At 46.7% G+C, this 25,917-nt stretch overlaps 7 protein-coding genes across 7 annotated transcripts; 5 read left to right on the top strand and 2 right to left on the bottom strand.

Annotated features, from left to right (window-relative positions):
- Window positions 1-926: 926 nt before the first annotated feature.
- Window positions 927-2,588, top strand: N7537_010147 (fungal specific transcription factor domain-containing protein; the record flags this gene model as incomplete). Its single annotated transcript, XM_056901201.1, has 3 exons — window positions 927-973; window positions 1,149-1,670; window positions 1,739-2,588. The coding sequence occupies 3 exons, from the start codon at window positions 927-929 to the stop codon at window positions 2,586-2,588; spliced, it is 1,419 nt and encodes a 472-aa protein (XP_056749869.1).
- A 91-nt stretch (window positions 2,589-2,679) lies between these two features.
- Window positions 2,680-5,460, bottom strand: N7537_010146 (beta-glucosidase; the record flags this gene model as incomplete). The annotated part of the gene is made up of 4 exons (XM_056901200.1): window positions 2,680-3,246; window positions 3,318-4,584; window positions 4,680-5,286; window positions 5,343-5,460. The coding sequence occupies 4 exons, from the start codon at window positions 5,458-5,460 to the stop codon at window positions 2,680-2,682; spliced, it is 2,559 nt and encodes an 852-aa protein (XP_056749868.1).
- Window positions 5,461-6,107: 647 nt separating this feature from the next.
- N7537_010145 (uncharacterized protein) lies at window positions 6,108-7,760 on the top strand (the record flags this gene model as incomplete). Its single annotated transcript, XM_056901199.1, has 2 exons — window positions 6,108-7,324; window positions 7,400-7,760. 2 exons carry the CDS (start codon window positions 6,108-6,110, stop codon window positions 7,758-7,760), a joined length of 1,578 nt encoding a protein of 525 aa, XP_056749867.1.
- Window positions 7,761-11,275: 3,515 nt separating this feature from the next.
- On the top strand, window positions 11,276-14,063 carry N7537_010144 (bifunctional terpene synthase/polyprenyl synthetase family protein; the record flags this gene model as incomplete). Its single annotated transcript, XM_056901198.1, has 11 exons — window positions 11,276-11,567; window positions 11,619-11,650; window positions 11,710-11,975; window positions 12,025-12,569; window positions 12,642-12,697; window positions 12,763-12,917; window positions 12,972-13,132; window positions 13,185-13,286; window positions 13,339-13,399; window positions 13,453-13,537; window positions 13,596-14,063. The coding sequence occupies 11 exons, from the start codon at window positions 11,276-11,278 to the stop codon at window positions 14,061-14,063; spliced, it is 2,223 nt and encodes a 740-aa protein (XP_056749866.1).
- Window positions 14,064-14,694: 631 nt separating this feature from the next.
- Window positions 14,695-15,489, top strand: N7537_010143 (alpha/beta hydrolase; the record flags this gene model as incomplete). Its single annotated transcript, XM_056901197.1, has 1 exon — window positions 14,695-15,489. The coding sequence occupies one exon, from the start codon at window positions 14,695-14,697 to the stop codon at window positions 15,487-15,489; it is 795 nt and encodes a 264-aa protein (XP_056749865.1).
- A 1,357-nt stretch (window positions 15,490-16,846) lies between these two features.
- Window positions 16,847-17,667, bottom strand: N7537_010142 (alpha/beta hydrolase; the record flags this gene model as incomplete). The annotated part of the gene is made up of 2 exons (XM_056901196.1): window positions 16,847-17,197; window positions 17,257-17,667. The coding sequence occupies 2 exons, from the start codon at window positions 17,665-17,667 to the stop codon at window positions 16,847-16,849; spliced, it is 762 nt and encodes a 253-aa protein (XP_056749864.1).
- A 1,438-nt stretch (window positions 17,668-19,105) lies between these two features.
- Window positions 19,106-21,028, top strand: N7537_010141 (uncharacterized protein; the record flags this gene model as incomplete). Its single annotated transcript, XM_056901195.1, has 4 exons — window positions 19,106-19,350; window positions 19,487-19,724; window positions 19,785-20,201; window positions 20,348-21,028. The coding sequence occupies 4 exons, from the start codon at window positions 19,106-19,108 to the stop codon at window positions 21,026-21,028; spliced, it is 1,581 nt and encodes a 526-aa protein (XP_056749863.1).
- Between the last annotated feature and the right edge of the window lie 4,889 nt (window positions 21,029-25,917).

Here is a 25,917-nt window from a genome sequence, read left to right as displayed (position 1 = left end):
GTGCAGATACCCACATAGAAATCCAACAGCAAAGGATAGCTTGTCCCAGCAGAACACTAGCTACGCCCGGCTACGGCTAATCCTGGAGCCAACGGAAAATATTGCCACTACGGAGGAGCAGGAAGAAGTGTAACAATTGGTGGATTGATAGGGGATATATGAATGGAAAGGTAGAGGGAAATTCACAACATACATATTTCATGGGCTGATCTATTCTTATATCCAATTTCATTGAAAGCGAAAATAACTATGTACATATATAGCTGGGTATCACGAATCGTACGATAACGAGGTAATATTTGCTTAGGCGATTGACATAGACATAGGAGATATGAATTGATTGGATAAGGCATTTCTATTTATGATACGTACAGTTCATTTCTTGCCACCGTCCCAAGCGTCCCAGTCCAGTAATTTTCTCACAGACTCTCCTCCGCCTACTCACATCGAGCATTTACTTCCCTGTACTGTCAAAGCTAGGGCTAGAAATAAGGCTTCACCTGTATGGCACCTAGCTAACTAACTATGCCAGCGCTGCGAACGTCTCCTAGGGCCCTTCCCGCATTGTGTGCGTGTTTCAGACTGTGAGAATATGACCGTATGTGTGAGCTGTTATTGGAATGCCGACGATATTAAATGTCGAGAACTTTATATCCCTCATCTGCTTGCCATTACATAAGCATATAGACGGATGACTTGCTTACTAAGTATGATCTTTGGTCTGACCCCACTCAGCCTGACCTTATAGAGAACGACCTCGGAACTACCGATTGGCTTCCTGCAGATCGACCGCTTTCTTATTTCCACGTATAAAATGTTGGCTCTCCTGTTTTATTCTTACTCATGATGTTACAGGGGACTCAATCCACTTCTCGTGCAGATCTATCAACCCGGGCATGCGATACTTGTCGCAAGCGAAAGGTAAAATGCAAACTCCAACTGTCCGGACATATCTTGTCGCGGTGCGCACGATGTGAGCGCTTAAACTTGCCATGCACCTTTGATTCACCCTCGAAGATCAGAGGACCTAAAAAGCGGTACGCCATATTACCGGTTTGCTTGAATTCCGGGGCCATTTCCTGACTCCCATCAAGATACCCTACAGAGATACGGCCAGAAGCACATCATGTTCCAACAGTTCCACATAGGACTGATGACCTCTGTGATCGAGGGCTGTTTAAAGCGATTATGCAAGATTATGTGGATTACATCTACCCAATGGTTCCAATTGTTCACCGTCCGTCTTTCCGGAAAGCACTTCAGGAGGACCAAGACCGTGAGGATGATGGGTTCCTTGCGCTCATTCTATCCATCGCCGCGTTGGTAGTGGCTACCATGAGAAGCAGATTCCAGGCCTACCAATCAGATACGTACTCCTTGAGGTTCTCATCACGCAAGGAGTTTATTCACTTCTGTTACCAGAAAGTAATGGGGCTGAGAACATCCTCGTATTTCGACGAGCTCAATTTTCAGAAATTTGCCGTTCCATATCTCTTCTTCGCGGCTTACCTACAGCTTGGAGATCACAATTGGGCCCGTATGTTCAGTGTAGAAGCGATGCAAATTGCACGTCTTCTGAATCTTCATCGGGTTTCTGACTATGACGGCCTCAATTGCATTGAGACTCAACTGCGCAAAAAAGGGTTCTGGCTTATTTTTTATTGTTTCGTGTGAGTATGATCAGAGCTTTGAAAAAGCTTTTGTCTTCGTGAAGCTAACACGGTTATGTATCCTCTAGCCACGCTCATCTGCAAAATCTACTCGGCGAGCGACTCACTTATCTGGATCCAGTTTTGCTCAATTCCATCAATCCAGAAGATCTGATGCCGCTCGAAGTAGATGATGAATTTATCTTAGAACACAAGGTGGTTGCAAATGCCACTCCCGAGCCATGCTTAGTGTCAGGCTTTATTTTTCACTCGCGTGTGTTTTGGGCTGCGATCAGAAGCCCCCATCCAAGCACTGCTGCAGAGGATCCGTGCGCGTGTATGAGAGCCAAGGACCCTCGGGCCCAAGTCTTGTACTTCCAAGAGCGCCTGAATTGCCTCCAGAATCTACTCATCGATATTCCCTCGTTTCTCCAACCATGGAAGTCAACCCCGGAAAATTTCAACGAGGGTGTCATTGATGAGAATACAAAAGCCATTCGATTGCAACTCTCATCACTACGAGCAAATTTACACGTCACCCATCTTTGGCTGCAGAGTCTCATTTTGGATCAATTGGAAGCCGCAAAATCTCATCAACAGGGTCAGGTTTCGGCAACAAATATCGATCAACAACCCGCGGTTTTGGATCAAAGATTGCTTTGGTTGGAGAGGCAAAAGCTTTGCCGCCAGTTGTTCTTCATTCTATTTAACTTTCCACGTTTGAGCTTGGAGGCGAATGGTTTACATCTAGCCAACAAAGTGCGCGATATCATGACCAGTCTTCTGGCGTGTCCATTTCACCCAGATGATCCCATATCAAAACAAGCGGCCGAATATGTTCAACTGTCCACTGAGATCCTGTCCCGACTGGACAGCAGTGAAAGCATGAACACCATGCATCTACAGACATGGGTAGATACAGATCGCATCCAGAAATGACCACCGTTAGATAATAAATGATCCCTCTTTATGTACATGTGTAAAGTGTTGATCCGAAAAGAAAATGATCCCATAGCGGAATATCCAATTATCAATTGGTTACCTCCCAACTTCCAGACCAGAACACTGTTTCGTTCAGGTCCAAAGAGCCTTCTAAGAAGTCTCCGCGACTGCTTGTTCCAACCATGATTTTGTAGGCCCCACTGTGACTACACCAACTCCCACTGTTCTCATCCCAGAAGCTTGTTGCACGAATCAGATCCAGTGGAATCGTTACAACTTCTTCCGACAATGGTTCAAGCAAACACTTGTGGAACTCCTTAAGTTCCTTGACAGGGCGCTTGATCGGTGGAGAAACGGGAGCAACATATACTTGGAGGACTTCTGCACCGGTTCTCGACCCCGTGTTTTGCACCTTGCACTGTATTTGCAGATGACTGTCTGAGTTCCTGATCAGCTCCAGATTTGAGAGCTTAAAACTGGTGTAGGAAAGTCCGTGACCAAAGGGGAACAGTGGATCGATTTCCAGCCCGTCGTAGTATCGATATCCCACATAGACATCTTCTCCATACAGAACTCGGCCTCCCTCGGATCGATAATTGAAGAAGGTGGGATTGTCTTTCAAGCGTCGAGGGAATGTAAGAGGAAGCTTGCCAGACTGTTTGGAGAGCACATGGTTGTCAGTTGCCGTTATTCTGCATGAGCGATTGGGCATGCATGAATACTTACTGGATTTACATCACCAAATACGACATCAGCAATACCATTGCCTGTCTCGTTTCCTCCATACCACGCGTGAAGAATGCTTTTCGCTTTGTGAACCCAAGGCATCTCCACGGGAGTGCCACTTTGAATGATAATAGCGGTGTTGGAGTTGGCAACCAACACTTGCGAGATCAACTCATCTGTATAGGGCGGCAAGGCCATGTGTGACCTGTCCTCGCCCTCTGATTCCCATTCGGCGCTCAGTCCTGCAACTAGGATAACCTGGTCGACACTTGAAGCCAATCTAACAGCCTCGGCGATACCATCCTGAGGCAAGAGGCGTTTGCATGCCCCAAAGCGGAATCCACCGTGTCCGAAATCGACCACACCAGGGACTCTGAATGTGCTGGTTTTGCCACATCCCCATTGCACATGGATTTTGTATTTTCGACCAGCCTCTAACTCCAGGGCTGCTGTGTCCTCCAATGTGCCACTGCCGAAAAAGCTGGTTCCAGGTCTTTGTATGTCGGCATTGTTGATGAGAAGCTCACCGTCGACGAAGAGCTTTCCAGTACCGTGAACGGTAAGACCAAAATCATACGTTCCGGACTCTGCGGGGGTAAAATATCCCTCTGCATCTGCATACCAAGTCTTTTGCAAATCTGGATGATCGTAGTCCATGAAGATGATCATCGAATCGGTTTCGTGACGTTGTTCGAGAGGCTTTCTGGTTGCCAGCATTGGTGGATCATTGAAAATGCTCAAGGTAAACCCAACCCGATCATCTTCGGTATGAAGGCACTTGCCGAGCAGGGGTAGCATTTGATGACCGTATATACCCTGTGCAAATTCTACATCTCCCAGAGCTGAAGCGGAGATGCCATCGAAGGGCGTCACGGCGTAGTATGGGTTTAATGCAGCACTACCACCTCCACAGTAGGTTGCAATTTTGGCGTTAGGTCCGATGATTGCGACCTTTTTGCTTTTGTTTAATGGGAGAATATTACCATCGTTCTTCAGAAGTACGATCGCTTCCGACGCGATCTTTCTTAACAGCGCTCGGTCTTCGGATCGATCGAGCTGGGTCTCTGGAGCCCGCTCAGGGACACCTGATTTGCTTGCCTTCTGAACGAGTTTTAGAACTGCTCTTACCCTATCGTTCAATGCAGCAAGTGGAACTTTGTTGGATGTGATTGCGTGTGTCAAGGCAGCACCGCGCCATCTTGGAGGGCCTGGCATCTCCAGATCTAGACCCGCCACCACAGCTTCGGAGGTGCTATATGTCCCGAACCTAGAAGCCGAACAAATTGTGTGTTAGTATACCTGAATCGGCGCGAATTGAGCAAGAAAAAAAAAAAAAAAAAAACAGAAAAAGGGAATTATTACCAGTCACTCATCACCAATCCATCCCAGCCCCATTCTCCACGGAGAATATCTTGCAACAAGGTCTTATTCTCAGCCACATGTATACCATTCACTTTATTGTACGCCGTCATTACTGCGTCGGGACTTCCAAGGGCGATCGCAATCTGAAACGGAAGCAAGTAAATTTCTCTCAGCGCTCGATCAGTTAAGATAGAGCTGACAGCCATACGCTCATGCTCTTGATCATTACAAACAAAGTGCTTGAGAGTTGCGCTGATATTCTTCTCTTTCAGTCCCCTGCAGTAGTGACCCGCGAGAACACCAGACAGCAGCGGGTCTTCAGAGTACGACTCGAAGCCTCTTCCTCCTAGTGGACCGCGCGCAATGTTGATTGTTGGACCAAGTAAAACGTGGGCGCCTTTAGCTTTCGCTTCGGCGGCGAGCACATGCCCGATCTTAACAGCGAGATCTCGATCAAATGTTGCGCCGATTGCAGTCCCGCATGGCAAGCATGCGGCGGGAACGCTGCTGAAAAAGCGAGTACCCCGTACGCCGTTGGGGCCATCTGAAACTCGAATCGAAGGGATACCTAGTCTGGGTATGGGCACGGTATGCCAAAAGTCTTCGCCTATGAATGAAAAAGGGTCAGCTTCATCTCTCATTTTTGTGGACACTAATACGCACCTGTCAAAAGTGCGACTTTTTCATCTTGTGTGAGTTGTTTGAGAATCACCTCGATGTCAGCATTCGCGATTCGCGCAAACGATTCGTCCACATGGATCGCATTGTCGATAAACGGCATTTTGTCTAAGCGGTGTTTGAAAGGAAAGGATTAAAATCTCTCACAGCGAGGAAATGGCACTCTGCCTATGTAACTCGGGCTCTAGTGACCATGAAAAAGCATCCATTTTTTTTCTCTTCGTTCTGCGCGTCACGCAGCACTTTCGCGAATTCTCGGGGTGTACATCGACATATTGGCGGACCGATTGGGTTGACATTGAACGATATGATTGGTCACCAGCCGACATATACTGTGGGTTTCACCGTTTCTCCTTTTCTCCTTTTCTCCGCGTCGCAGCAACTGGCTCAATGCCGACCCCATTCCCCATGTACTCCGCAAAATTCATCCCGCAATTGCTGCCGGAGAAGTTCATGCAGTCGAACCATGTGAGCGGGGATGGGAAAGACCAGATGGTGGTGGATACACATCCAATTGATTGGTCAATATACCCTTCCATCGCTATCAATTGTCTCTAAACCAACACGGTATAGGAATTTTTGAAGTGCCTTGAAACGAAATTGTGAAAAGCCGTAATCGTGAGAATGGGACCGTCGGAAATCGCCGCAAGAGCCATCACCCTTGATTAATAAAAGGCTCATACAACCCCTTGGTTTGTTTCGCCTACAAGCCTTCTACCTTTCGCCGGAACTATCTGATCCGTCCACACCATGGGGGTCAATCCTACAAAAAGTCCTAACAACGCTCTTCCAGATGACCGTCTGACTACTGTCCTTCCAACAGATGGTATTTCTTGGTGGAAACAGCGGCATCTTTTGCATCTGAACCTTATCATCCTTTCCTTGGTGTTGTACTCATCGGCCAACGGGTATGATGGATCTTTAATGAATGGCCTTGAGGCCCTCGACCAGTGGAAAACTTTCATGGACCATCCAGCTGGGGCTTGGCTTGGATGGATTAACGCAATCTACTGGCTCGGGTGTGGTGTTGGATACCCAACTGCGTCCTGGATTGCCAACCGCTACGGACGCAAGCCAGGAGTTTACGTGGGATATATCTTCTTGATTCTTGGCAGTGTCCTCCAGACAGCGGCACCAAATGACGCGGCATTCTTACTGGCCCGTTTATTCTTGGGAGTCGCCTCTGCCCTGTTCGGAAACGCTGTTCCCCTCCTAATCAACGAAATTGCCTACCCGACCCACCGTGGGATCCTAAACTCCCTTTTCATGTCGGGATGGTATGTCGGTGGAACAGTCGCGGCTTGGGTGGTCTTCGCTACACGGACTTACTCATCTGGTTGGTCCTGGCGGCTTCCATCACTCTTGCAAGCGCTGGTGCCACTTGTTGCTTTTCCTGGATTTTTCTTTGCCCCAGAGAGCCCTCGGTGGTTGGTTTCGGTTGACCGGGAGGAGGAAGCGCGTGAAATACTTACAAAATATCATGCTGCGGGGGATGCCTCTTCGCCCTTGGTCAACTACGAATTCCAGGAGATTCTACACACTATTCGGGCAGAGAGGGAGGCTAGTAATAACGGTTCCTACGCAGAGATGGTCAAGACACCGGGCAACCGTCGTCGGTTGATGATTTCTATCAGCTTGGGAATGTTTGCCCAGTGGGTTGGTAATGGTGTGATTTCATACTACCTGGCCCTAATCTTGACATCTATTGGAGTCACCAATGTTCGAGACCAGACTCTGATTTCCGCTTGCCTCCAGATGTGGGACCTAGTGTTTGCTGCAATTGGAGCCTTTTTGATTGATCGGCTAGGACGCCGTCCACTTTTCATGGCCTCGGCTGTGATTATGTTTGTGAGTTATGTGCTTGTCACAGCTCTTTCGGGATCCTTCGCGACAACGGGTGATACTGCAACTGGTGCTGCCGTCATCCCGTTCCTTTTCATTTTCTTCGCAGGATATTGTGTTGCTTTGTGAGTTTTTCCTGCCTATCACTTCCACTCCCCTCTCCGTATTCACAGTTGCTAATCAACCCCACCTGTTGCCAGGACCCCCTTCCTCACCTCATATCCCTGCGAAATCTGGCCCTTCCGCCTCCGATCCCGCGGTCTGACCGTCACATGGGTCTCCACAATTGTCGGCATGTTTTTCAACACATTCGTCAATCCCATTGCATTGGGTGCCATTGCATGGAAATATTATATTGTGTTCATTGTTGTGCTGATGATATTCGGTATTACGGCATACTTTTTCTACCCCGAAACCAAAGGGTACTCACTGGAGCAAATTGCCGTGATCTTCGACGGCCCAGATGCTCTGGTGGGAAGTGGTGAGGACCATAAGATCCCGGTGGATATCCACGATGATTCAAAGGCTGGCTCATCGACTGTCCATAACGAACTGGCTTGAGTGGAACTTGAATGTGCGAGAGAGAGATGCTTAGCCATGATCAGATAGACGGGCTAGGCGCTGGCTGACTAGATCAATTTCATACAAACGCGAAATTATCATGACAAGCTGTATTGTTTAAGCGAGGTAGTAAGAGGCGTAGATAATTTAACTCCACGCAATCAGATTCTGTCACTGCAGATCAGGAATTGTGATCTAATAATCTAATACAGTGAGGTGTCTTTGACCTCTCCAACAATAGACTTCCTTCATTCCTCTTGGAACTCATTCTCTATATCGGCAATTAGGTCCATGGGGGTGATATCCGAGTGATTCCTTGTATACAAAGCCCTTACCTTGAACAACCAAGAGGGATTTGAGTGAATTCATGATTTCGGTATGTTCTTAAATCAAAGCAACCTACCGCATCGACACCCTTTGATTAACCACGATTAGCTAGCTACACGCTAGTGTTTGAGATCCTCGTAGCCCATAGAACAACTGGCACACATTTGAGCTTCATTGAACGTCATTGCTGTGAGAATAGGGTAATCACTATCACTGTGAAAGCTATTATACCTATCTGAGTGGGTTCTTTGGGCCCTTAGGACGAGGTACATAGTGAAATTATTACCTATCTGGTCCTAAGGTTACGAAACCTATAAATATATCCATGGATATATACACATAGTATCCTCATGAACTGCTTCATTAGGAATTGTAGCCGATGTGTGAAAGAACCCCACTGTTTGAATATTGTTAGAGAGAAGACTAGGAAATACAATATAGAAATACTAAGTAGACTAGAAACTCTCTAAATTTGCACAAGGAGAGGAAGAAAACTATTTAGTGTACTATAATTAAATGTACCGGGAGCAAACAGGGGAAGTAATCTGACTTCCAACAAATATATACTTTGAGTTGAGAGGTTCTTTCTCTATCTAGGGCATAGAATATAGTATAGCGAAACCTTGACCTTCATGATTTGGCTTGAATAGATATTAGATTCGTAAGACATTATGTCGCAACTAAACATTCTAGGCTTCGCACCCTGCAGAAGCGATGTACCGAAAACAGCCGAAGTGTATATTTCCTCCGACAAGGTCATATCATTTGGATATCACACTGTCAATTGCTTTGTGTACCAGTTCATTTGATTTTGGAAATCATATCCCGAGACTCAAGCTCTAGGAATGATAACAAGATTGACAACCTATGCATTGCTCCCCACGGTATGCATCCTCCACTGGTAATAGGCTACCCATGATTTTAGATACTCATAATCACGGACCGAGAACCGCCGACAGCCTCCGCAAGATGTCCCGAGAGGGCTTATCCTGATACCCACAGTCTAGCCCCACCTGGTACAGCAGTAATGAGACTAGCCTTTGATTCTATCTGGTCAGTACTCTATTCCGGATTGGGCTACGTCAATCGAAAGGATGACGTTAAGTGTGCCTCGAATAAACAAGGTACGTAAGTATGGAGCTCAACGAATAGATAATTCTGTTTTGGTCAAAAATGCTTAGAGCAAGCGCTGCAATTGCCAACGCAAGTGAGAGTATAGTGACGATACTAATCAGAGTTGGATCAGGATAACTGCCAAACAAGACGCACTAGAACGACACCAAGTGAATCACAAGAAAGGCGATGGGCAACGCCTGCGGGAGGTTAATAATGTGTTGAAATAAGCTATTGTGTTTCAGTTAGTGACAGGCAATTCTTTTTATGCATCGTAAAATAGCAGTGCTCGTCTTCTAGTGTCAAAGCTAACTAGCCGGAGAAGTTTCTCAACTGGCTTGTCCTGGTTGGAGTTCCTTGTTAAGTAAGCCGAAAAGATTTTGCATGTTTAAGTCACAAAAGCTTGGAAGTTGAATGTGATTATCAAGGATGCCCAGAAAGAAAGACCCTAGCAATCTATTGACCTTATCTCTCTCTCGGGTGTTGTCTAACTTTCCCTCTCGAGCCCGACTGAGCAAGGTATTAATAATCAGCCTTAAATCACAGGTACAGACGTGGGAGGTCGAATCGGATGAGCTGGGTCCCACGCTAGTGAGATGCAAGAACACCACATTGCATGGTTGAGAACTCTAGTCGATCAAGGGGTGAGAATGAAGAGAAAAAGTACTGTTGCGCTTAATTCCTAGATAGACTGGGATTGTATAGGCCACAAAAAAAATAGGGTTTGCTCTTAGCTCGGAGGTCCCCAAAACCAGGAAATGTAAGAATGGTACTTATGTCCCGAGTCCACGTGTCTAATGTCACAAAGGCGACATCGATATATAAGGGGCTAATCCCTCCTGGGTATAGTCCATGATTACTAAGTGTGGTCCCGAGCAAAGTCTAGGGCTTAGTATATATGCCGCTGCAGCTAGGAGGTTCTGATGTTTAGCCGAGTGGTTGAATGTTCTTATGTAATCATAGAGGTGCCGCCGGAGTCCACGGGTCCACGGGTTCCCGTCTGCATTACATAAGCACCACTCAATGAGCGATCCATTTGTTTTTGGGTCCATTCTGACATCTACCTGGTGATCCTCCAGGGTGGGAAACTGGTAAAAGCGGCGACAATCCGAGATAGGGAATACAAATGAAGATCCTGGATAGCTGCATGTGTATGGAGTACATATGCGCTGCTCCGTACTTAATTCGTCTAGGCTGTTCCGGGAATCTTCCCGAACTCTCTCATCTCCACCGTATCCACATCTCCCGCCCAGCTGCAACTCACCAAATTAGAACATACAAGCGCGGGCCAAGTCAGCCGTTTTTACAAAGGTCCCTCCGAGCATGCCGGTTGTAATTAGGCTAGATAAGGAGGGAAAATACTCCGTGATGCACTAACGCGCTTGTCCTTTAATCGGTGCAACCCGCTTGCGCGAACGGGATGCAACTAAAATGTACCGGCTGGGAAAGTGGAATTAGTACCTTTTAATTGCCCCTTTCTATGGACTAAATCCGGATTTTTACTTTCCTCGCGGCACATGGTTTACTTGTGGATATTCCAACTTGGCATTAACTTTGATTGAAGAGCCCGATGTGTTGTCCTTTGATCCTTCAGATTCCACTCAAAGAGGCAAGAGCAAACGGACTGGGTATATATTCGACCCTCAAATTTGTGTGAGACTCGGGATTTAGTGACTGACACGAGATAGGACCTTCGAAGACGCATGGAACGGCCAAAACGTGTTTTAACCTTGTAGGGGTGGAGGATAGATTGTCTCACATTTGATGTGTTAATGGCGCGGCCAATTAGTGTCATTGGTTGTATGACACGTTAATTTCTTGTGGGGCTTGCCGGATGTAAGGTAGTAGTCCTAGTCTCAAGGTTCCTTGCGTGTATAACGTTTGGTAGAAACGAGGAAACCGGCATCGGAACAGGACGTCTATAGTATCGGTCTAAACTAGCGTACCTAGCTGTCTCAGCACGGTTGAATTTTCCAATCCGATTATTTATACGACCCGGTTCCCCTCAGTTGATACATATGCGTTGTACAGCCTGGTATTTTCTCGATCACACAAAGTGACAATTGCAAATGACTATGGGAGATAAAATAGTCGATGAGTATGCGGTGGCCATTGATCCCGAGATCTACGCCAACAATCCCGCATATTCCTCTCTCTTTAACCCATATATTCACAAGCAAACAATAGTCGCCGATCATGTCTCGGTCCAATGCCACATCGACCTCAATGGAATTGATGCTGTTGGGTCGAAGTTCGGCAATCTGAATGCACACGCTGGCAACTTTACTTCCCTATGTGCGCCAAATTGTCTACCCGAAAGATTCGCCCTTGTCGCATACACTGTGGAATACGCCTTCCTTCATGATGGTATGTGAATATGTCGCTAGTCCATTTACTAAAACTAACATCGAGCCACAGATGAAACCGATAATGCTGCTAACCAAGAAGCTGTATGATAGCCGGAAACTTCTCCATTTGTGCGGATCAAGAAAACTTATGCGCTATTTAGATGTCGCTTGAAAATGAGATGCTTCATCAAGCTATTAATCAGAGCGGTATGACTTCTGTATCGACCAGAGTTTCACCCAAAGCACAGCGCAAAGCAGAGGTGCAGGCCAAGATCGCGGCCGAGTACCTGCGTTTGGATCCCGTGTTCGCCGAATTTTTCCTTAATGCCTGGCAAACATTCACTACGTCGGTACAGGACGTGAGAAGTCTTAAATTTCCTAGTCTGGATGACTACCTGGAGTTCAGAATTGTCGATGCAGCAGCAGAGTATGTCATCCAATTTCCCATTCGAGAACCAAACCTAATTATTTTGAAGTTGGACACTGTATAATTTCCGATGGGGATCAGACATCACCCTCACTCCGGAGGAAGAAAAGATCGCTGATCCTATGAGTTACGTCGCATATGCGGAATTATGCTTGGTGAATGACTTGTTCTCTTGGGAGAAGGAATACGCGTCCCATATCAAAACAAATGGGGTAGTGCCATTGGTCAATGCAGTACATATTGTCGCGGTTACACAGGGTCTGACGCACTGCGCGGCAAAGGTGGTTGTCCAGGCCGAGATCCGAGCACACGAAGAGCGATTTTGTTTGTTGAAAGAACAGTACGAGGCAACGTCTAACCCGTCCGATTCAGTTCTGAGGTGGCTGAAGCTGCTCGAGCACTCAATGGCTGGAAACTGGGTTTGGAGTCTTTGTACTGCTCGTTACTTCAAGGCCGACCGGAATCCTTATAAAGACCACCTTGAAAAGTATGGCAGCGACGCTGTGCGAGTTTTCACGATACCAGAGCAGCTTCGTGACTCTAAACAAGAGGCCAAGGACACTCCGCCGAGTGCGCTCAAAGATACAACTTCAAGTAAGTATAAATCTATGTCCCAGCCGGGATGCTTATCCTGAACGGAGGAGACTAACAATGTGTCGAAAGCAGCCACAGAGAATGACGTGCTAGCTACGTACTCAGCTGGGTATCCCACAGTTGACGAAGTAAGTTCCTGTCTCTAAAAGCCGTCGAAGGCAAGGAGACCCACGTGCTAACTATAAATCGACAGCCCGTGTTGAATCCCTACGCTTATATTAACTCCCTACCTTCTAAGAACGTAAGACAGACATTGATAGCAGCTCTGAACTCATGGTACAAGGTGCCAGTGAAGTCTCTCTTGATAATAGAGGGTGCAGTGAACTTCCTGCACAACTCATCATTACTGTACCCGAGCCCGACTCAACCTGGAATTGTTTCTCCTTACTGACCTCCAAATAGACTCGATGACATCCAGGATGGAAGTGTCCTCAGACGCGGAAAGCCAGTGGCACATCAGATATTTGGTGTTGGCCAAACTATTAATACTGCGACATATCTGATGAATGAAGCGTTGTGTCTTGTTCAGATGCTTTCGCCGTCTGCGGTCTCAGTTTACACGGGTACGCTACCCAAAAGCTATACTTGCGAAGATCCTTGGACTAACAGGAATAGATGAAATGCGTAACCTCCAGCTCGGGCAGGGACGCGATCTCCACTGGAGCTACCATACACATGTACCAACCCCTACGCAATATATCAGCATGGTTGACGGCAGTACGTATTGTTATCTCTACCTTTATGCACCAACCGACTGATTATATCACAGAGACTGGAGGCCTATTCCGTCTCATCAGCCGTCTCATGAAATCTGAGGCCACGATGAATAGGTATTTCAACCCTCATCTCGCAGCAAATCGAGATCTAGACTAACATATTCCAGCGACCTTGATATAAGTCAGTTTGCGACCTTGCTTGGAAGACATTTCCAGATCCGAGATGACTATCAGAACCTTCAAAGCGAAGATGTAAGCCATCCCCATGTTGTGATTTGCAGCCCGAATCCTAGCTAACACTTTGCTTTAGTACACAAAGAACAAGGGCTTTTGTGACGACCTCGACGAAGGAAAGCTATCTTTCCCGATCATCCTATCAATGCAATCACCCGGCTTCTCCAACACAGCCCTGTCAAGCGTGTTTAAGGGTTCCCAAAAAGGCGAAACCATGACACTTGAGATGAAACAGTACCTCCTGGAGGAGATCACCGCTCGGGGAGCTTTCACCGAAACTAAAGCCATTTTGAGGAAATTGCACACCGAACTCCTACGCCTCCTTATAGAGACCGAAAAGCAAGCCGGCGGTATAGAGAACTGGGCGCTGCGATTGCTGATTATGAAGCTGGATATCGGCGATGAAAAGAAAAAGGTGACACACAAGAGTGATTCTCACTGGAAGGTCAATCAGCGACGTGCGTGGAAAGGAAGTCAGAAGAATGGGCGGCCTATTGATAAGGCTTGCTTCTTGAAGGCCATGGAAGAGGCGATTCAGAAATGAGTCTCGGTCAAGAAATCTTACCGAGACGTTTACGATGATACGAAATAGATAGGACAGGCGTTTTTGAAGTACACTTAACTTTTAACTTCTCTTCGCACTATGGAGTGGATGACCATAAACCGTTCCGCTTACCTTTCATTATTCGAATCCAAAGAGTGCAATAACCGTGCCAAGCGCCTAACACCATATCACCTGGTATTGGTGCGCCCCACCAGATACAAGATTGTCACTAGACGCACAATCTAGAAATTAGGTATCTTTTGTATGACTTACTTATACAAAGGTACTTAGTTCGAGTTCTTGCTTCAGTTGGATGAGCGCCTGCATAGTCATACGGAACTAGTTAGACTGCAACAGGTTAATTGAACCTTGATTGATTGATTGATTGATCGATTGAGGTACACTGTAGGGCGAGATTCTTATGGCAATGAGTTACACATCATCTTAGAGGGGACAGTGGGAGTCGAAAAGATATCGCGTTACTATCCTACAACTCGGGACTCGTCTCTTGGCTCGTACGCATCCGGTTACTCTAAAAGCTACCCCTCAACACAATCACCGCGGACACATTTTCTTCCAATCTCCGATAAGCCTTCGATTTACATTACTCTGCTTATCTACAATCCCTCCCATGTCGTCAATTACCAAGCCCACCATCGTTCTCGTGCATGGCGCATGGCATGGCTCGTGGTGCTGGAAATTCCAAATCCCCGCACTTGAGGCTCTCGGTTATGCCATAGAGGCTGTGGACTTACCATGCGTTAGTGGGGTATCTGGTACGACACAATTCGACGACGCGGCTCACGTACGGTCTGTCGTGGAATCGCAGACATCTATGGGCAAGCGCGTCCTTGTGCTAGCGCATTCATATGGCGGACCGATTGCAAGCGCTGCCATCAAGGGGCTCTCCGACAAAGGCGTGCTCGGGATGATTGCTCTATGTGCGTTTATTTTTCCTGGGGGCATGGACCAAGGCGCGGCCATTCGCGACATTGGCGGTCTGCCCTACGCGATGTGGGACGTACCGAGTGAAGGTCTTTTCCAGCCGAAGGACCCCCGCAGCTTGTTCTTCCCACCGGATGTGCCGGCGGATCGAGTCGACTGGGCAGTACCGCAGCTTCGCCCTCAGAGCATGGCTGCCAATATGGGAATTGTGCCCCCTCAAGCCTGGCAGGATGACTCCTATACTGGCAGACTAGGCTACATTAGGTGCACAGGTGATGTGGTCATTCCAACCGAACAACAGGACGCCATGGTAGAAGGCGCAGGTGGCCAGGGGAAATGGGTAGTTCGCACTCTTGAGGGATCCGGACACAGTCCCTTCCTGTCGCGACCACATGAAGTAGCCGCTGCACTTGAGGAGATTGTGAATGCTTTTGAAGCCAAGCTTGACCGAAGGAATGAGTATAGGCTATTGTCGCCCTGATCGCATTTGTACTAGCTCCTAAATCCGGGAGGTCTCAGGATATTTGAAATCATAAGCTGAATATGGCAGATAGAGAAGGAGGCGCTATCCATGTATCAACCCAATACATTATTAAGCCCCTGTGGCCTTCATATGGAGGAAGTAATTCACTTCTAGTTTCAAATATTGATTCCATACTTCTTCCAAGTCGCGGCTGATAACCGTCACTAGGCTAGCAGGTGCTCTTGAACTAGATCGAAGAGGGTCTAGTGATGGAGAGTGAGATGTTCGGGCAGCAATTGGGTTAGGGTGATGTCGGAGAGGTCGATATCGTAACCGGGAAGGGTAGCAGTGGGGAATGAGTGGGCTACATCGAGTAACCAAATTGCAGTTCAGATGGCAATGTCTGCGATGACGGGGTTGGAGGAACTGGAATGGAGGGGTGAATGTTAAATTGCAGGGACTCTTTCCAAAGATAGAATTGGAGATCAAGACGACAGGCGGCAGCGCGGTCCCAGGGCGTCCTTTTCCGATCCTTAACCGACTCACATATTAGGGGTTCTGTTCTGGTTGCCTTGGCCGTGGGAAATGGCACCGGACCTGAACTCCAGGCGATATTCGAGAGGGTCATCGTCGCATTAGCAGCACCATATAACGTGGAAGTGCGATTTGTCACTTATCCACAAACCTACTATTCCTACTCAAACCTCCTGGCTATCAATGACGCCGAATTGGTGGACAGTAAAGCCCTCACGTATTTGGATGACTATGAAGCCTTCTGTCGGCCAGTAGTCAGTCTTGAGCCATGGGCGATATTTCGAACTCCCACCGGCGCACAGGCCCTTCATATAATTCGAGAACAGCTACAAGCCGTGAATGTGGATCATTTCTAGTCTAAGTCGATCGTGCTGATGCGAGATCAGGTATAGGGATCTTAACCCGTTTTGAACACGATTGACTCGACCCCAGAGACGGTTTCACCATCATCATATTTCAGGAAAATGGTCTTCGAGGGGGTCCTGACCTTCTCACTTGCTTGTATCCGCGAGATTTCGATTCGTTTTTGCAGATGTGGGATATGGTCTAAGAGCAGACGGCGACGCAATGGCCGGTCAATGTTATTGTGGTTGTGTTGTAGGGGAGGCGGATGGAGGATGAGGAGTTGGACTGGATGTCTGAGCATCGCACGGGGATCAACTTTGGAATTATACGGCAGTCGTGATTGCTAAAACATCGATGATCATTGATCTACATAGATGACCAATCTAAGAACGTAACGGGGTGGTTGCATTTGTCGTTGAACGCTCAGTGATCTGCACAACAAGCCCCCAACAACTGTAACATCTCCTTTCCACAACGTCAAAATCCGAGTTGACTTTCATAGGAATTGGTCAATGATCTCTCGGGTCAGTCCCACCGTCTCGTCGATCCGATTCAAAAGCGGTGCGCAGTGACTATACGCCATCTCCTTGACGATCCACTCCTTCTGCGTGGCGGCCATCATGCCGAATTGCGCCTCCTTTGGCACCCCACGATCCTCAGTGGTGACGATAAACCCTAGTCGCCCTTGGAACGCCTCGTCTGCCCAGGCCGGATGGGGCTGTGCTGAGGTGAAAGCTACGGTTGAATGTGGTTTGACTTGAGCAGTCAAGCCCTGAGCCAATGCCGGATCGACATCGGCAGCGAAGTAGGTAATGGGGTCATCCACGATACTGAGATTGGCCGAGGGCTGCAACAGGTCAGCGAGTGAATTGCAAATTCAATCTAGTGGGGGCGAAGAGGTCCTACCTGATCGACCAAGACCCAGGGGGGCAGCTTTCCTCCCTGAAGATCCTGGCAACTGAGGCCTTCAGACACCAGGAAGGCCGCTAGGAATAGCAGTCCAATGACGCCACCGGCTTTGCCTTCTTGCGCCCGCTGCGATTTGGCTAGCCCGGTAGCCGCTGCAGCGCCAGGCATGCCGCCATAGGAGTACATGAAGACCAGAACATCTTTACCTTTATCCTCCACCAGGGACTTGAGCGCCACAGAAATAGCGTCGGCGTCGGCCTGGCAGGTGGTTATGGCCGGGTCCTCGGGGTTGAATGAGGGGTATTTGGCAAAGTGGATATCGTAGCCAGCGACCGTGAGAGCTTGGAGAAATGGCTGGTAGAACGCCGGGGCGATCCAAGCGCCAGGAACAAATAAGATGGTGGTCATTGTGCCAGGGAAGGAGCCGGGAAAATGGCGGATAACGTCTTAATATAATACTTACACTACCTGCCGACAAGGTAGACAAGGTAGACAACTACCAACTCTACTGAGCCTCCCAAGGATGTCTCATTCCCACCTGCAGGGGTTCGGCCAACGTGTATGCTTTTTCCGGTTTAGTCGCGCCATGCCAAATGGCCCCAATATCGTGAGCACCCTGATTGGATCGGTAATTAGTGTCAAGCATGGTGCGTTTGGGATGGGAAATTAAATACTACCAGGCATAATCGCCTATTCCAAGGGTGGAAAGACGCATATACATGGTATATTAACCATGCACCACCCCTCAATTGTCAGTCTGTTATTTCGTCTGTCGCTCCCATTATATATCTTCAGAGTCCCGAATCTGAACCTAGTATCTTTCCGTCCTACCAACATCCAGTATGGACCCGAATTTTCGCCAATTCGAGGAAGACTTACTGGTTTGTTTGGCAATGATGTGTTTGGGTGAGAACTGAACCCTCTCCCACCTTTCTGCTTCACCTTCTGCCTGTGCCAGCTTGAGACAGTACTCCGATTTGGGAATCGGTCCCACTTCCCGTCCCCCGCCAAGCACAAACAAGCATTCAGCAGCCTCCACAGCTTCACTCGACACCAGTCATGCGAGTGTCGGTTTGGATGAATGGGCAAGACCCATCGTCATCTAGTGAATTTGATTGCATAGTCAAACACGGCCTGTCATGTCATCCATGCACACTACTAAGATAAATGTTTGAGAATGCTATCGTTGAGGTATGAGCTGAAAACCCGATTTAGAGCAGCCCTGCAGTCGTAACAAGATTTATTTTAACGACGCCATCGATGACCCTGCATCGATTCCAAACCTCAATCTACGCCACAAAAAGACGATTATTAACTCCGACTCCACAAAAGTCCCGCTCCGGCGGAGTTCCGGCCGGAGTGCATACCTCCAGAGCGCAGGTGTACGTACGTGCATGTGTCTCTTATATATAGACACCGTATGACCATTGAGCGAATCTGATGTGAATCTGATTGCCTATTGAATAACGACTTTAATGTTCTCTTTACTCCGGAATCTCCCTTTCAACCAAGGAGCTACTTCGATCCTTCTCGTGACAGAAGCTACATACAAGATGATTATTTCACTTCCCTTTCTCTTCTCCTTATTCGCAGCGTCTCCCGTAGTAGTGTAAAGTGTGTAGCATTCACCAGTCACCGTTCAAATAATACAGCCATTTATACCACTAGACCATAACAAAAATCTCGGTTCCTGTTTGGGCCCTAGGGGGGGTATATCCCAGTCTGACATTCATAATTAACATTTCCCAAGGCTTTTCCCCCCGGTCGTGTTGAGAATGCTCTGCAGTTTTCCCCCTGAAGCCCCTACAATGTTCACTCTCACCTATGTGAAAACGTGTTCACAAGGATGACTGCCAATCCTGCCCCTGAAAATGAAGTCGCTACAGCGGACGTGGTCGAGGCCACTATAATCCAAGGTCAAGAATCGGTAGAGACGTCCCGGTATCTGAAGCTCCCAAGTGTGATCTTGATATCATTTGTAATCTGCCTGGCCACCTTTTGCGTATCAATCGACAATACAATCATTTCGACCGCCGTGCCCCGGATTTCCAAGAGTTTTGACAGCATTGACGATATCGACTGGTATGCCTCGTACGTGCCTCCCATGATCTCTCAATTCCAAGACGGAAAATTGTGCACAAATTGACGGATCACCGAACAAAATCTATCCATTGACGTCCTGTGCATTTCAACCATCCTACGGAAAGATCTATTCCATCTTCTCCAGCAAGTATGTTTTCTTAGCAGCCTTGCTCATTTTCGAGATTGGGAGTGTGATTTGTGCGACTGCACCGAGTTCCCATGCTTTCATTGGGGGACGGGCATTACCAGGCCTCGGGTCGGCTGGCATACAAGCTGGCACCACCCTCATTCTTGCGGAGAGTGTGCCACTACACCAACGACCGATATGGAATAGCATCATCGGCAGTATGTTTGCAGTTGGCAGTGTAGCTGGACCGTTGCTGGTATGAGGAGATACCCCCAGATTAGCAACAATTACTGGCAGTGATTGGCACCTGGTGTAGGTAGGAACCCTTTCGGATTCAACAACATGGCAGTGGTGTTTCTATATCAATATTCCTATCGGAGGCGCAGCCATGATCTTCATCCTATTTCTCTATACAGGAAGTCCCGGTACCGACAAATCTCCCAGGCCGATCGGGCTCCGCGGCCATATCGAGAGCTTCGACTTGGCTGGGACCTGCGTTTTTGTGGTAGCAACAGTCTGTCTTCTCTTAGCACTATCACGGGGCGGCACCACATATGCATGGGGCAAGGCCCGTATCGTCGCCTTGCTAACTATCACGGGTGCTTTGTTCTGCTCGTTCTACGGCATCGAACGCTGGAAAAAGGATAACGCTATTGTTCCTGTACGCTTACTCCATACGCGAAGTATAGGCGCAGCCATCATATTTGGTATCTGCCTCGGAGGCGTGTTCTTTGTATGTATTCCTAATACCTCGCATTAGATCCTGTTAACCAAGACATTTCCATCGTTTTAGGTCAATACTTACTACATACGTGAATACCGAATGAAGAAGGATGGAAGGCTCATTTCTAACCAAGACTCTCAGCGCTGTGGTTCCAGCTGGTCAACGGTGTCTCCGCCGTTGAATCTGCGATCATATTTATCCCATTTAGGCTCAGTGTTGTCGGTGGATTCATGTTCGCTGGCTTTGGGACCGCTGCAACGGGATACTACACACCATTCGTCTACGCCGGCTCAATATTCATGTCGATCGGCACTGGACTGCTTACAACCGTTCAGCCCCATTTAACCTCGCGGGCTAAATGGATCGGATTCCAGATTTTGTGTAGAGCGGGAATCGGCTTCGAAGAGGAACAAGCAATCTACATAGTGCAGACAACCCTCCCCGAAAAGGATGTGGCGATCAGCGTTGGCATCGTCTTCTTTGCACAAACATTCGGTGGGGCCCTCTTTGTGTCAGTGGCGCAGACTGTTTTCCTAAGAAATATCAGCAAAGCACTGAAAACGATCGCCCTGAACCTGGACCCTCGGGGAGTTCTTAATGGAGCATCCGCAGGCTCGGCTCTGACTACACCAGAAGTACAGGCAGTGTACGCCCCAGCAATAAAGGATGCTCTCCGGGTTGGTATGGTGTTAGCAACTATCTCGAGTCTAGGTGCCGTGCTGTATGATTGGAAAAGTTTAAAGGCGAAGAATGATGATGATGGAACCAATGGACCTATCAGGGAATACAGGGCAGAGCAGGAGGCACAGGTTCCAACAGAGGAAAAGAAGGAGTAAGAACTTTAGTGGTGCAATAGGAGCAATACGCGCATTGCATATAAATGTATTTCATTATCCACACTAATACCTATATGTCCATCAACCTGCATTATTTTCCGCCATTAATTACTATTCTTAAGGGCTATTTATAGATATTTATAGATATTTCTTTTTTTCTAAAGATATATTAGATCTTTAAAGCGTTATTTTAATAACTATAAAAGCTATTATAAATTATATAGATTTAATCTATTTTATCTAAAAGGATTAAACCCTATTTATAGCCTATATTAGAGTATATATAAAGATATTTATTTCCTTTATATCTAGTAAATTAAGAGCTAGTTAGTTATATTAACTTTTAACGTATTTCACTACCGAGCTGGACATACCCCCGAGCTGGACACCCCAGAACACCATAGTAAATACGATATATTCTACGCTGATAACTCAACGACCACGTCTTTTTTTTTTTTTGCTATTTGCCGATAGCTATTGATAACGTTTTTGAACACTATATAGCGATTTTAAAGAATCCTATAACCTATATTGTTATAGTATCGAAAATTACATTACTGAGGGTCTGAATTATATATATCTCAATTACTAATTCATAGAAATTTTTTAAACTCCTCTTAGAGACTAGATAGCACCTAAAAAGCATTAGTTCTTAAGGGAAAGTCCCTATAGCCTAATGTTGTTGTGATACTGTGTTGTAATTTATCGCATTTACTATGGTGTTCTGGGGTGTCCAGCTCGGGGGTATGTCCAGCTCGGTAGTGAAATACGTTACTTAGAAGGTTAGTTTAGACTTAGGCCTTAGTAGTTCATTAAAAGATCTATTTAGATATAACTAGTTAGTTTTATATAAGTTAGTTTCTTTCTTAAAGGAAGTAATAATATATCTTTTATTCCTCTTATTAGGTTAGGAGGCTATTAATACTTTATAATAGCGTTTAGATATAGATCTAGCTAGATAATTAGGAACTAATAATTAGTATATATTTTAAAAAGGTCTTCTTACTATAAACCCTTTAGCTCGGATCTCTATGATAGTTGACCAGCTTCATCCCGAAGAAAAAACCCCCTCCAAAAAACCCACTAACTTGTGGTACTGTACACGTTGTACTAGTAAGGCTTCTGTATTGATGTGCGCCGCGTTTCTCGGCTGAAGGGATACCAATGCAACCACTATGAGCGGTTATACTACTTAGTTTACAATTTCAATCACGACGTACTCTCATGGTATACCCGGGGAGAAGATAACGAACAGAGATTGGTGGGTGAAAGTCGGGTAGACTGAAATAGCATGCAGTCGGTCGGGCACCGTTGTCCCATCCGTCCCGCATCCCACCAATCTGAGTAGTAGTACCTTTTTTAGCATCATGCTGCGACTAGTACTATGTAGGCACTATAAGATCTTAATTTATGCGGGAAATAATCGAGTTACATTCCGTGAGGTGTAGATATACGTCGCTGAGGGTCGGCTCCACTGCATGCGCTGTGAATCCTGAGGGTTCCCGACAGGAAGAGGGGATCAGTTAGAAAAGCGAGGATCTAGGCCCAATCCCCACTATATGCCACTAGCTGCTACTGATCAAAGGCCACGCGGCCGCTGCTGATAATAGTTAAGCAGCTACGCGATTGGACTTCGATTTATTGTAAGCGTTACGAACGGGAGCAACCGCCGTTGCAAAAATTAAGAAACTTGGCAGCTAGTGCTTGACCAAACGTTATTTTATAATTTTAGAGCAATGTAATTTTATTCTACCCCCTTTACCGCGCCCGCAGACGCCCAATTCCTATGGACCTGTAATGTATTTCAGTTCAATAAGGCAAGTGTACGATTAGTTACAGATAGCCTCGTAAATATCTTTTTTGTTGGTTAGATACGGAGCCGTAATTTATCGCATTTAGTATAGGGTTGAAGCCTGGCGCCACTATAACTAACGCATTCCCCGAGCGAGCTGAGTAGGTATGCTCAACGGGAATACCCTTAAGATACATCGCAATCACAACACGATTTGTGCATGTTGACCGAAAATATGAATATAGATGATAAGTGTTTTTATTGTCGGTTGCCATTTTGAGAGTGAATATGTTTGGTGGAGGTTGTGTTGTGTGTTATGCGTGATGCGTGACGCAGAAGAGGTATATATAGTAATAACTATGGGAGACGCAGAGGGCGAGTGGGTCAACAAAGTTGCTGCCTACCCTTTGTAATTTAAGCACGGCTGGGAATAGCTTTTCTCTAAGGGAACTAGCTCTCTTTCTCTCGTCTGTTCTTTTTGTTTTCCCCCCTGCCTCTCGAAGAGGACCGATAAAAGGGGATCCACGAAAGGCTGGATGTATCCGGGATAGTGAAATTCCTACCTATTTCCGATTCTATGGGGGCCCCCACACGGGAGCAACCTAATAGGCAGTAAGTCTCTATGTTGTATATCCCTCTGCTAATTATGACCAGTATTCCTATAGTAGCTAGCTAGCCACTTACCTACGCTGTATTGTAGAAATGTTGAACTCGTAACCTGCTAGTGCTCCGATAGGGCAAAAAAAAAAAACAACTACTCTAATCCGTCGGTACTCCGATGGGGCTATTGGAAAAAAGGTACGGAATGAATTGCTATGCATCCGAGGGAGGAGCATTGCGCAGTCCTTGATTATTTCGGCCCTGTTCTTTCCGTGTTGACCGCACGGTTCGAATTTTGCACAGCGGCCTCGTTCGTGAAAACCTTGTCCTTAACCCATTTATTCTCAAGTTAATACACGTCATCCTCCAGTCTGTGAGGGGTATGGCCATATCTCTGTATGAAGCTTACACCATCATTTTCTAGTAGCCTATTTTACTAGTGGGTCATTTAGCCCCATACGAGTGCTTCTTCCTTTTGTAAAGTTACCCGAGTAATTTTCGAAACCTAAATAACGGAGTTAAGTCTCCTTTGGTCCTAGCACAAATGATACCCATGTTACCCTATCCATTTTCCGGTCTAAGAACCCACGAGAAACGAGAATGAACTGAACTGAATATCAGTTCATCATTAGGGTATGCTTGACTTTTTTACCATTCGAGACAGGAAAGAAGCTAACGGAGATTCAGATTCGTCCACAATGAAAAAGCTGCACTTCAACCATCTGTTTTTACTGACTCTCATACCGTATGCATCCTTCGCTCTTGGCCTTCAATTTTGCACACCGGATCACAACCGTCAGGCAGATCTCTGTCTTGCAGTGACGTCTTATCACCACTAATCGACCGCAGATTACGATGTTTACATGCACATTTCCTCGCTATTCCCGTCCGGAAAAGGCTAGTGTGCCGTTGCACCTAGCAAGCTCATGGATGGGGCTCTAATGTTCATAATGTATCCGAGCGGATCGGGGACAGGTTAATACTGACAATTGAAATCATCGCGGTTATCGTTCATGGTTGCTAACAGCAGTTGTTTTACGAACAGATCCTATTTTGAGTGTGCGAAGTACTAGGTCAATTTCACTTCTTACACAAAGCAAACTGATATCCAGTGCTGACACGGGGCAGTGGTCATAACCCCCCCCCCCCCAAATTATGGCAAAAGATGGCCCTGATGTCCAAGTGCTGAACTCCGTGGTTCATGTGAATGGACTATATAACGTGTATCTAGTATGCTTTGCCTGCGGTACGTGGACGGGAGCTGCCATTCATGTCGATTCACAGAGGCGGCCGTGGATCTTGGCTGTCGGTCAAAATGCAAGGTCAGATGACCTGAACTTTCCTATCTTCCGGCACACGGATTATGGTGCGTGAATATGTGATTCTAGTCGGCCCTAGCTCCGAGTGGGGTTTTATCTGTCTAACAAGTCCCGCTCACGATCCTTAGGTCTTTTTTTAGCAGATATGACAAGTAGTCTGACAAACAAGCTTGAGGGTCCATTGCTGCCACAAGTCGAAAAGACTAGGGTAAACAGTGGAATTTATAATTCTGACGCTGAGTCCTGGATCCGCTCTCATAAATCTGCTGTACGAACTCTCCACGGTATACCGGGGCTCTGTGCGGTGGTGCTATTGTCTACTGGCATATTCAGGATCCGCTGTTCGTCACCGTCAGCATTCAGCCAGCATCGAGCAATTCAATTTGGGATAGCAGCCTCCTGTATCCTGACTATATTACTTGGGTTGCTCCTTTCTATAAACTCCAATATCGTAAGGCTAAGTTTTATCCCGAACATATGTGATGCGATATTCTTACACTAAACGCGAACTACAGTACAACAATTTCTATACATCACACCAATGGCTAGGACTACTACTCGGTGGCTTAATTCCGGGCCAAATCATCTTAGGTTATAAGCACCACATTAACTACATGCGTACAAGGGAAAAGAGCCAGGTATCCATTGCTCATGTCTTCCTCGGTCATTACATATGGGCCTTCATGACCATAAACGCATTCCTGTAGGAATCCAAGTCCCCCGAATATGGGCTGTATCACCTTCTTACATTATACGCAGAGGTCTTAACCTGGTTTATGCCGAATTTGACATGGTCAAACTTTTGCTAGCGATTCTTAGTAACATTCCACTTTTCACTGTATGGTTCTGGGAATACTGTATGTGGAACACATATCGAAAATCGAAGGTCTGCGGTGTGGACATGGAGGAGACCAGGGGCTTGAATACACCCATAGAGCTTGATGACTGATTTCAATAGCCGGCAAAGCACCGTCGGAATGGTACCTTATAAGTATTTACAGTATCAGAGTTGAGATCTTCCAGATGGGAGGAGAGTTGAAAATCTCAGATGGGCCCTGGTGCTGGACCGATATGTAAATATTGTTATCACGGTGTTCTGTTTAATTTGCAGAGTTCAAGAACGACATAAAAGGCTAAACAGAACAGATCTGAATGCGAGATTTCAGATTCCCCCAAGT

Source organism: Penicillium hordei, assembly GCF_028827395.1.
Source record: "Penicillium hordei strain IBT 12815 chromosome Unknown utg000005l_segment0_segment0, whole genome shotgun sequence".
Taxonomy (NCBI): Eukaryota; Fungi; Ascomycota; class Eurotiomycetes; order Eurotiales; family Aspergillaceae; genus Penicillium; species Penicillium hordei.
This window is presented reverse-complemented; position numbering and strand designations above follow the sequence as displayed.